The 12381-nt window shown below is 41.4% G+C and overlaps 1 protein-coding gene across 2 annotated transcripts in view; it reads left to right on the top strand.

The window, feature by feature from the left end:
* tmtc3 (transmembrane O-mannosyltransferase targeting cadherins 3) overlaps positions 1–12381 on the top strand; it is a 30770-nt gene that overhangs the window by 6328 nt on the left and 12061 nt on the right. For both annotated transcript variants that reach the window (XM_067235051.1, XM_067235050.1), the window contains exons 2-7: positions 5518–5731; positions 6097–6315; positions 8380–8479; positions 9731–9846; positions 10169–10341; positions 11945–12197. In XM_067235051.1, coding sequence (XP_067091152.1) covers positions 5543–5731; positions 6097–6315; positions 8380–8479; positions 9731–9846; positions 10169–10341; positions 11945–12197 — 1050 coding nt within the window. In that variant the 5' untranslated portion in view covers positions 5518–5542. The remainder of the gene's footprint in view (positions 1–5517; positions 5732–6096; positions 6316–8379; positions 8480–9730; positions 9847–10168; positions 10342–11944; positions 12198–12381) is intronic.

Raw genomic sequence — 12381 nt, 5'->3', positions numbered from 1 at the left:
GCAAACTCTAATCTGGTCTTCCTGTTTTTGAGACTCACCAATGGTTTACATCTTGTGGTGAACCCTCTGTATTTACTCTGGTGAAGTCTTCTCTTAATTGTTGACTTTGACACAGATATGCCTACCTCCTGGAGAGTGTTCTTGATCTGGCCAACTGTTGTGAAGGGGTTTTTTTTCACCAGGGAAAGAATTCTTCTGTCATCCACCACAGTTGTTTTCCGTGGTCTTCCGGGTCTTTTGGTGTTGCTGAGCTCACCAGTGCGTTCTTTCTTTTTAAGAATGTACCAAACAGTTGATTTGGCCACACCTAATGTTTTTGCTATCTCTCTGATAGGTTTGTTTTGATTTTTCAGCCTAACGATGGCTTGCTTCATTGATGGTGACAGCTCTTTGGACTTCATATTGAGAGTTGACAGCAACAGAACCCAAATACCATACTTGAAATTAACTCTAGACCTTTTATCTGCTCCTTGTCAATGAAATAACGAACTCCCTTTATGAGGGAATAACATACACCTGGCCATGGAACAGCTGAGCAGCCAATTGTCCAATTACTTTTGGTCCCTTAAAAAGGGGGGGGCCACATATCAAATTTATTGTAATTCCTACACCGTTCACCTGATTTGGATATAAATACCCTGAAATTAAAGCTGAAAGTCTGCACTTGAAGCACATCTTGATTGTTTCATTTCAAATCCATTGTGGTGGTATACAGTAAAATGATGAAAATTGTGTCAATGTCCAAATACTTATGGACCTAACTGTATATGATATAGGGTGTGCACTAGTAATCTTCCCTCCTATCTAATGGCAATTAGAAAGACTATTAAATCATTTTAATGCTGCGTTGTTTCAAAAGCTTTACATTACATTTAGATGCACTGCAGCAGTTATTTTGCTCACAGCCATGCCCATACATTTGGTTATAATCTTGTATCTACTAATATCATACATCGAGAATACTAAAACATACAAAAATACAACCTAGCTAGTTTATCTGTTATTATACACTTGATGTTGCAAGTGATACGAGCAGACAAAAGGAAACTTCGGTGGGTCTTTTAAATTCAGCGCCTTCAGCCAGGGACGCAGATCCTCAACTGGTTGGAGGTCGATGCAAAGTATGTCGGCCCACAACACTCGGACCTCTTCTTGGTCCGAATGGTCGAAACAATGATAATACAGGGTCTGATTCCTTTTTTCTCCAGCTGTTATGGCAGCCACGAACTGCAGTTGACGCTGGGCATCTCTATTAGCCTTAAATTAGTACCAGAGCCTGTTTAAGACATTCTCTTTTAGTACCGTTATAAAGCGGAAAGTATCTAAACCGGAAATGAGAATACGCGGATGGCCGCATCCATCGTGACTTCCGGAATAAGGTGAATAGTAGAACATTAGTTTAGCTAGGCTAGCTACCTAAAATGGCAAGACAGCTGCATAAACGCCACAAGCAAAGACCAGGGTGATAACATGTAGCTAGTTATGTTTCTAGGCTGTAATATCAACACCCTGTATTTTTGTATGCTCTTCGACTGGTTAGCTCCAGCAATTCCCACACAGTGGTAGACTAGTAGTTAGAGCTAGCTATCTCAGCCTTACAACTTTCTGGGGGTGAAGTCTGAAACTAGGAGTAAAACAGCACAGCTGGCTTCTCCAGGCAGGGCTGTAGACTGCGACCAAATGGTTGCATTTTGCTGTTGTTGTTACTGACAATGATCACTTCCAGTAAACTTGTTATTTTAGCCAGTTTTCCAGAAATACATTTCAATCTTAGGCTATATACGTTTTTGGGGGCATATTTTCAGTTTGCTAGTGGTGCCAGAATCTAGCCTGGTCCTAACCAGACCCTCGTACATTTCATTTGTACAAAGGGTCTGGGATTGCTTCATTGACAAGCGTTAACTTTCTTGAAGGCGGGTACTCTGTTGAAGTTTAAAACTATTGGATCTGCTCAGAGCTACTGCTCTGCCATAACCAATCGCTAGCGTTCGCCTTAGCCAACTCCTTCACCACTACTGTAACGGAGCTAGCTGCCGTAGCTGGAAAATCTAACATTTCCCCAATCCCGTGGGGAGGAGGGCCACAACATCATGGCCACCAACAAAACTCAGCAAGGATTGTTCTTGCTCCGGCTTTAACTTATGGATATTTGGCAGCGTTGCCACAACAGACCGAATAGCTTCGCCCGCATCTTTCTCCACTGCCATTACTGAACTACAACTCAAACTAATACACAACGTCAACATCATCGTTCTCAGCCACTCCCTCTGTTCGCTGATTGGACCTACAACAAATTGTTTCTGAAAACCGACTAATACACCGAAATCCCAGACCTAGTACTGCAGCAAAATCGAAATCAAAATTGAGTACGTAGGAGGGCAGAGCCAGGCTAACCAGAATCGCGATTCCAGCGAAGATACTGACAGTGATAATGTTGTTAGAATCAGATTGTTTAAAAGGTGGTTATTTATAGGGATGGGCGTGGTTAATCGAATATCCGAATATTCTAAAGTTAGTATTCAAATACTTTTTTCGAATACTTACCAGCGTAGTTGAATTTTTGAATGTTTTTTAATTAAAAACCTTTCAATTAAATAAGCTTTCCATGTGTCGTGAATTCTAATAGTTGAGAATCAACCAGGGCTGCGTTTCCAGAAAGCGTCGTAAGCCTAAATTGATCGTAGAATCCATCGTATGACTAATCTTAGTTTTACGGGCCGTTCCCAAAGACACCGTAGCTAAAGTGTGTCTTGAAAATTCGTAGCTCCTGAAACCGCATAGATAAGCCTACTCCTTACGAGCATGTTTGGGAAACGCACGTAAGAAATATAGATGGTTTTGTTATTTTGCTCGATCGTTGCTACGATCCATCGTTATCGGGAAACGCAGCCCAGGACCGGTACAAGAAGCTTACAGTGCGTTCACACTGCAGCGGAGCGGGTGGCGTGGGGTGTCGGCTTCCAATTCATTTTTCAATGAAACCAGGCATTGACGCTCGCGTAGGGCATTGTGGGAAGGCGAGCGGAGCATTGCAAGTTGGATTTTCTCAACTTTATGTAAATGCAGAGAGTGTGAAAACGCTAGCGTTGGCCAATCGGATTGGTTTCTTGTTTCTTGTAACGTAGCAACCGTTGGTCATGATAAACATTTCTAGGTTTCACAATTTCAAGATGGAGGAGAAACCTTTCGTATTTGTCTGCACACCCAGTTCTGTTCAGAACAAAGTTACTAATGTGACGAGCCTGAATTTAAAGATTACATTAAACTAATAATGCATGGTGCATGGTTGCCGATGTCGTCATTGTTCCTAGTGTGTTTTTATAGCCTACTTTTAAATTCAGTCTCGTCACATTACGTGACTGTTCTGTGCCACTGCTAGCTCGCTAGCCCAGCCTACAAACGACTGGTTGAGTGACCGGTGGCGTAACATGTATTCTACTGTAATCTTGCACTAGTAAAATCTTGCACTTACATAAATGTTGTGTAAAAGTGGTATTTTGATCAATATTGTGAGTACATGAACCCAAATATGCACGCTTGGCCATGACTACAACAGTGACCTTAGAGAACTACAACTCTGTATTAACTTGTCTAACATGCCCCCGAGCGTGGTGTACTGTGGGAAGGCAAGCGACTTCGAGAATTCATTTGATGCTGATTTTAGAAATCTACTTGGGGGTTCTCTCTCGGTAGGCTATGTCTGCTTGTGTGTTGTGTGCAACGCGTGACAACTCGTTTCTCTCAAACAAACAAAACAACTACGGGCATGCTAGCTCAACGGATCTATCCGTTTATTTTCATTTGTTTTCATCAGGGTAACCACATGTAAAGGACGTTCGTTACCAACATTGTGTAATTATAAAGTCTACAACTTTACAAATGGTCACCGTAGTCTACAATTAATGGAGTAAAATCTTAATAACATGTTTTTTTATTCAAATATATCAACTAATATGGTGTATTTCATCATCCTGCAGCCGATTTCGCAAGCGTCTCGCGAAAAAATTCGACCAGCTGCCGAAACGATCGCTGCAGATCGCAGGCAATCGCGGCGCTTCGCAGCCAGTGTGGTCGGTCCCATTTGATAACATGGGCGCCGAAAGAAAAAAGGCAGCGCGTCGCAGAAGATCGCAGCCGATCGCAGGCAGTGTGTCCCAGGCGTTAGCAGTACCTCGCAGTACCCGCAACCGCAGTTCCTGCTCAGTTTTTTTCTACTGCCTGGCCTGCTCGTAAATCGATTCGTCCTCGCCTCTCCCCTGAGCATGTGGATATGCATATTTTCCTGAATAAAAATGCTTAGGGATAATGCATTTGTGGATTATTTTATTTTTTTACCAGTAGCCATTTAGCTTAATTTATTTTTGCATTTGTGTGTTGGCGCATCGTATCCTATAGGATTACGGTTCCAAGTTAATATCCAAGTTATGCACTATTTCGCCATGTGTGTCTTTCGTTTTTATCACGGATGGCCTACCCAATGTGTTTAATTTTGTCCAATGTATTTAAAAAAACCTTTTATTTCACATAATAATAGGCTAAGCGTCATTCCGCCAAGTTTAAGAGCCTATAGGTAGCCTACGTCTACGTCTTTTTCAAGTTAATTGTCTTTTCGTCATGTTCAATAAATTGATCTTTCATTTGTTTTCTTTATTTAACCCTCATTTAATCTTATAGCTTAACAGTCACAATTATTGCCAGAATTTGTGGTGGTTCAAGTGTTTACTGTATGCTTTGCATCATGTCAGGCTAATTACATAACGGAACCGCAGCGGCATTAATAAAAATTGATTATCCGGATATTCGAAAATCATTTCGGATACTATTCGATGCAACTGTTTCAACTATGTGAGGATGCCAGTAAGCTTATCACCACTTCCTCTTTCACTAAGGGAATTTAGAAGAAAACCCTGTTTAATTCTACACTTCACTCTTACTATTTTCAAGTGTAGGCCTAAATGAGCAGCAAAACATGTATGCTTTTTAATCTAGGCAATCTTCATAAATACGCTAATAAGTAGGCCTAATTATTCAAAATATGAAGAAATATAAGTTGTAAAATGTAAGTAATAAAACTGACCCATCTGGAACGGACGCAAGCCCACCTCACAATTTCACCAGAATTTGTAGCCTACGCGAATTTGGTTCTAAATAACTAAACAGAATTTCCCTATTTTCCGTTTACGCTTAGTTTCATTTAATTGCGAATGGCTTTGTGAATCACATTAGTTCAATCGCCTTACTGCACCTTTATAAAAAGGAAACAAATCAGAGTGAAGTCGAAATACTTATCCAAACAACGTCAATCCCGGCACTGCACACGTTGGGTTATAAAGAGGACGTATGCAAAATATGAACTTTGCAGTGTCTGCTTCTTGAGCGTGGGAAACTAAACCCATTCTAATGTATACACTCACACACACAGATTGCTGAAATTAAGAGAGATGCACAGGGACTAAACTTATAATTAATTTAAATCTCATGCAAAGTGGCACTGATTTATTACTCTCTGTTCCACAGTGATCAATGAAGTCTTTGATCAGCAATGGCTGTCGTGTCGTGGAAGGAGATCTTGCTTTTGACTGGACTGGTGGTGGGTTGTTACTGGAACAGCCTGTCCTGTGGCTTTGTGTTTGACGATGTCTCAGCCATCCTCGACAACAAGGATCTGCGCCCCTCTACCCCTCTCCGCAACCTTTTCCTCAATGACTTCTGGGGGACTCCCATGGCTGAGGTATATCTCCCTCCCTCGATGACTGTATAGCATGAAAACACTTCCCTAGAAAAAAGTTTTTTTAAATATTTAAAGCACTGCTACATATCACTCAGCTAATGAATAAGGTTAGTGGTTAGAAATCATAAAGACAATCACACAGCAGTTGAAATGGTTCCATAAATATTTTCATAAGAATCAGTTTCAGAAACATGTTCTTGTGAAACAGGTCCTGTGGTTGAGCTGAGATTTCACCAGGTTTAGTTCCTGTCCTTCCTGGATTTTTCAGATACTTAAGTTATTGTTTACCAGCCTAGTGTTTGCAACTTGTCATGTCACGTCTATTCCCAAGTGATTAGGAAACTGACGTTCAATGTTAATTACAGGAGAGGAGCCATAAATCGTACAGACCCCTGACGGTACTCACTTTCCGGCTGAACTACATCTTCAGTGAGCTGAGGGCCTCATCCTACCACCTGCTCAATGTTGTTCTGCACGCTGTGGTGTGTGTGCTGTTCCTGCGTGTCTGCCGCCTTTTCCTGGATATGACCTCCAGCCTGGTGGCGGCGCTGCTGTTTGCAGTGCACCCCATCCACACTGAGGCGGTAAGACTGCACATCCTTATTTGACCTGATTGATTGTAAACCACCTATAAAGGGGGCTTTCAAACTAAATGTTACCTATCCTCCAAGTCAGTTTAGGCATGTTGTTATTGACAGTTGGCACAAAGTCAAGTCCCCAAAAATGTTATCTGTATATGAGCAGATGTTTAATGAAAGTTTCAAGGTTAAGTTTTACTACTTTTCAAGGTTTTGAAAGGAGGAAAACGAAAACTGAGCGATGTACTCAATGTTATCAGTCCATTTAGTGTCATGGAAACCATTAAATAGGTCCATAGGTCAGATAATATAGAATGATAAGATCACTATTATTAAAATCAGAGCAACCATGGGGCTCATTTTTGCCTATGGACCAAAAATTATATCTCTATATTTTTGGTCTGAAGAGCAATATACAATGTATATCTCAATATTGTTTATGTGGGTTTAATGGCCAACAACTATATCATTTGTATAAATGAGGTCCCAGATCAGTTCTAACATATAATCTAAAACTACCAGATTGGTGAAGCATGTTGAAAAGTCTCTTAGCTTTCTGTTGCTTTTTCCCTGTATAAACACCAGAGTATAAGGTTTAAGTGCTCAACCTTATACTATACTTTTTTGAGACATATCTTTGTTCATTGAATTTCACACAAATTTGTAATTTCTCCTGAAGCGGTAAAATATGTTGAGCATTTTTTTTGACAGGGCAATGTTGATTTATCAACATTATAAAAGAGTGTGAAGCGCTGATTAAAACTCTAAGTCAAAGTGAGTATAGTGAGTGTAGCACATAAACAAGAACTCAAGGTGCACAGTTTTTGAGTTAAAAACAGATTTGTCAGACTATCATGCTATTTAAAACTTTCTCAGTGCAGTTAAACATGATATTTTGTTTTGTGTCTTTTGAATTCACTGGAACTCAACTGGCCTGAATCCAGCTCAGACACTGGCACACATCTGAACTGGACCTCACCTTCTGGCTTCTCACCTAAACCCCTCCCCCCAATTTGTTCTTAAATTACATCCTAATTGTTGAGTTGCAATGACGAGACATGGCTTGACAACAGGAGAAAAGAAAAGAAAAAGCAGACAAAGTGGGACATTCCAACACCTAGGAAGGACCGATAATGTTACTCATCTAGCTCTGGTCCTTCAATCGTCTTCATGTCGTTCCTCCTTCATGCGGCCTAAGTGCAGCCACTCTCACAGACTTCCTGAAAGGAACCCATTACATTCACGAAGGAGCCCTCACTCCAGCTGATGCCCTTTTGCTTTATCTCTGTCTGGAATCTCACTCTCAATGGATCATTTGTTTTTCATTTGATGTAGTGCACACTGAAGGTCCCTTCATGATCAACATTGACAAAGACCCCTTGTGCCTTCGTCCAGCCGTCTTATTACACAGTGTCTCAAGGGAGTCTGTGTGTCTGTCTGAATGTGGATGTGGAAAATAGTTTATGCCTCTACCGTCCATACCATTTTTTTACAAGTTGCAAGAACACAAACATACAGTTAACATATAAAGTACTCTGGTATGCTCTTTGTGGTTTGACTTCCATATTAGTCCATGGTGCAGTTATCTCCTAGAATTCAGTCATTCAGAAACAATATTAGGATTTTTCAATAAGATGACACTGTAAGAACTGGTGGTAGAGGTCGGCCTAAATGGGTTAAGTGACAGTCAAAACAGTGTAGAGTAAGTTGTATATTGTGACCATTCTGACCGTCTTAAAGGCTAAATAGGCTACACTTCAATATTAACCAGACAACCTGTTCTGGTAAAACAAATCTTATGCAGTTACATGTCCCTCCATAGGGTGGCAGTCATATTTCACACTTGTACTGTAACAGTATTTATCCCCAATTTTTTGGTTTTGTTTTACGGCTTAGAAAGGATTTATGTGTTTGATTAAACACATGATTTTCACAACTGTATCGGTGTATAAGGCCATGGATAAATTGAATATATATATATTTTATATTGTGAATATGAATATATTGTTTTCGATACCTATAAAACATAGCTATTTTTTTTTTCTTATCCATTCAATGATTGATTGACAGATTACAGGTGTGGTCGGCAGAGCAGAGCTTCTGTCTTCAATCTTCTTGTTGGCTGCTTTCTTGGCCTACACCAGGTCCAAAGGTGCAGACCATTCGATTGGTAAGTCTAATATTCTTGAACTCAATTCAATTGTGACCAGGAACAAGAAATGGGTAATGAAGCGCATGACTAAACATGTTACATTTTCCTCCAACCTTCTTCCTCGTGCCAGTGTCCTTCGTAACACCCCTCGTGAGAAACAATGCAAGCATGTTCTGAGTGTCTCAACATCAGATGAATAATGTCAACAGCCTTCTCATATTCAAACGTCGTCTCAGTTCCTGGAAAAAAACCTGTTCCAGGGTATGTGTGGGGGCAGGCTGCTGTGTTGAGAAATTAGGAGATGAAGAGAGCTGGCAGTTGACTATAGGAATAGCTCGTAATTAGAGGATGCAGTGTCAGTTTAAGAATAATTAAAACCCACCACACACGTCAGGCGGTACGCAGTTGACAGATGCAAGGTGACCGACCGAGTATTATCTCTTCCATTGTAATGAATGGAACAGGACACCAGGGGTGGATCTAGACATTTTCACTCTTTGGGTGATAAGGGGGTAGCAGGAGGTAGATGTAGGGTGGCGTGGAGGGACAGTGTGACCCGATGCCAAGTTATGATAACATTGTAGTTTAAAGGTCCCATGGCATGCTGTTTTTGGATGCTTTTATATAGGCCTTAGAGGTCCCCTAATACTGTATCTGAAGTCTCTTTCCCAAAATTCAGCTTTGGTGCAGAATTACAGCCACTACGATCAGTCCCACAATGAGCTTTCCTTAGGAAGTTCCATTTCTCACACGCTCACAGCTCATTTTCTCATTGGTGGGCCAAATTCTCTGTGCGGGCAAAGCAGAGAAAGGGGAGGTAACCTTTCCCCTTATGACGACATAAGGGGAAGATTTTCCAGATTGGAGCATTTGAGCTTTCATTTTCTCAAAGGCGGAGAAGAATACCCAGGGCTTGGTTTAGACCTATCAAATTTATTTGCCACTGGGGGACCGAAGTCAGGCTAGGGGAATTCATATTAATGTTAAGTAACCTCATAAAGTGACATTTTCATGCCATGGGACCCTAAATAATGCCTATTTTATTCATATTAATATAATTGAATGAAATGCACTATAATGTATAGGGTTTTTCCTGGCTCAAAATTAGGCTTCGGTGATTACTGTACTGTGGAGCCGAAACATGCACAGCTAAACTACCGTGCTATCATAGTTTACGTATACACTACAAAGCACACCACACACTGCTTTGAGATGATCCTTTGGGGAAAAACAATTCACTCACTCTTTTTCCTCTCTGCCTCTCTTCAGTTTGGACCCCTATTGCTCTGACTGTGGTCCTGGTGGCTGCAGCCACACTTTGTAAAGAGCAGGGTATCACTGTTATTGGCATCTGCTGTGTCCACGAGGTGTTTGTTGCACAAGGGGTAAGACCTGTATTCTTGCTTACTGTCAATATGAGCATAGGGTGAATGTAGCCCTAATGTAGCATAATTTTATAAAAAATAAAATGGACCAAGGAAATTAGCTGTTGGACTTGTTCCTCTATTATGGAAATGTGTTCCTCTCTGTTTCTTTCCATGCAAGGACATGAGTTCAAGTTATGATCAGGAATTATTTATCATTGTCACAAGTAAACATCTGTGAAATGAAAGATACATTTTCAGACAGCTCACACCGTTTATGTTCTCTCCATTATTCTGCCCCCCCCTTCCCTCTCTATTCTATTCTGTTATCATGCTCTTTCAGTTCACTCTGCCCATACTTGTAGACACTCTACTACAGGTACTTCGGGGGAAAGATGGTTTCCCCTATGCAGTCCTGCAGACACTCCTCAAGCTTATCATTCTCATTATCAGCACGTTACTGCTGGTTATCATCCGTGTCCAGGTCATCCAATCACAGCTCCCTGTTTTTACCAGGTGGGTGACAGCACAAATACAATACACGGAAAACAATCAGGCTACCTACAGGCTACAACAGTGGGAAATTAGCTGTAAAAAAAATAAACATACACAAACCCTGAGTACATCACCCGTAGCATCATCAATCTCTCAAAACATCCTGCTCACTTACAAAATGACACAACCGGATCTACTATCTGTGCTCCTTCGCATTCCCTTCGATGCTCCTAAGCTGGTTGTCCTTGACCTGTAAAAGGGAGTTATCTCAGCACCAGGGGTGCTAGGCAATTCAACAAGGCTCTGGAATGACCCGTGACCCAGGCTCCACATGGTCTTGATCCTTTCTACACCTGAACCTTACACCAGTCTGTCCTATTTAATAGAGTGTGGGTTACAAATGAAATTCAAAAAGGCCTGTTCCAGTATGTCCTGACTTGATTTGTTTATGTCTGTCCTAAGGCAACTTGGAATATTTTAAAAAGAGTTGAACAACTTTTTTTGGTTATAGTCATGCCCAAATGCCTGAGAGATAAAAACTGGTTTATTCTGTGGCGATGCCAAAATGGAGTGAATGCTGAGCTGTTGCCTTAGGCTACTGTAGATTACTTTTCCCATGGGAATGTGCTAAGGCAGTCACCACTGCCTATTGAAGAATGTGGGAGGTCTTATGCAACACAAACATTTCACTTATAGGCTATACATTTACATTACATTACATTTAGTCATTTAGCAGACGCTCTTATCCAGAGCGACTTACAGTAAGTACAGGGACATTCCCCCGAGGCAAGTAGGGTGAAGTGCCTTGCCTAAGGACACAACGTCATCTGGCACGGCCGGGAATCGAATTGGCAACCTTCTGATTACAAGCCCGCTTCCCTAACCGCTCTGCCACCTGACTCCCTATCGCTATAGCTATAGGCTATAAGTGAAATCTCACAATGGGTTTCTTTTGGACTGCAAATAATGGTATAAAACATGTTTTGCAGACTCTAGGTGAAAACCTAAATGCAAATAGTACCCAAGTCGTCCTCCAAACCATTTTTTTTTCTGGTGTTTCATGGGAGAGTATCTCCCAGATTTAAGTTGATGGCATTTCATGACGAAGATAACATTCCTAAAGATTTCCTCTTATTTTAATCTTTTCCCTGTAATCCGCTGCCTGTCTCCAGATTGTATCACATCATTTTGTGTTATCAGAACAACAGGAAGCATAGCAAGCTAGACATAATAATGATTAACCACACAATGCACCACACTAAATTTTTATTGCATGCGAGTTGTTACATATTTGAACTCAATAGTTTTGCCAAAGCAAGTCAATGTGGTAGTCCTCCTAGCCATACTGTGACAACTGATTAGAAAGCACATTGGCAATGAAGCCAGCCACATCCACAAGAGGTATTTTCCCATGGCTCAAAACAACCAAAACAACAGCTTGATACAAATTAAGCATCTCAAAATAACCCTCTTCCTCATCCCCTCATTTTCTAATGAAACACTATAAGAGATGTACAGAGATCAAGGGGTCTTTATACTATATTGCATTTTTATATTCCTACCATTCTTATGCTTGATACACCCACACATCACATTTCCACTCATCCTCTTCTCCTGCCTCCAGGTTTGATAACCCTGCAGCCGTCAGTCCTGCGCCTACCAGGCAGCTAACCTTCAACTACTTGCTGCCCGTCAATGCATGGTTGTTGCTCAACCCCTCTGAGCTCTGCTGTGACTGGACCATGGGCACCATCCCACTGGTGGAGTCACCCCTGGACCTGCGGAACATGGCCACCCTGGCGTTCTACATCCTCCTGGGTCTGCTGGCCTACCACAGCCTGCGTTACAGCCACAGCTCCTCCAAGACTGTCATCATGGTAAGGGAAAAGGGAGGGCTACGGATCAGTGGACAAGTTCTTGTCTTCTCTTTGGCTCTAAAAGGATTACTCTTCCTAAATCTTCCTTCTGATATTTAGATGTTCAGATGACGGTTTAAAGTAGATTCCTGTACGGGTATATTGAACTTTGTGATGTCTGCTGCGCCGTCTGCGCTCTTGTTTG

Source organism: Osmerus mordax, chromosome 4, assembly GCF_038355195.1.
Source record: "Osmerus mordax isolate fOsmMor3 chromosome 4, fOsmMor3.pri, whole genome shotgun sequence".
Taxonomy (NCBI): Eukaryota; Metazoa; Chordata; class Actinopteri; order Osmeriformes; family Osmeridae; genus Osmerus; species Osmerus mordax.
This window is presented reverse-complemented; position numbering and strand designations above follow the sequence as displayed.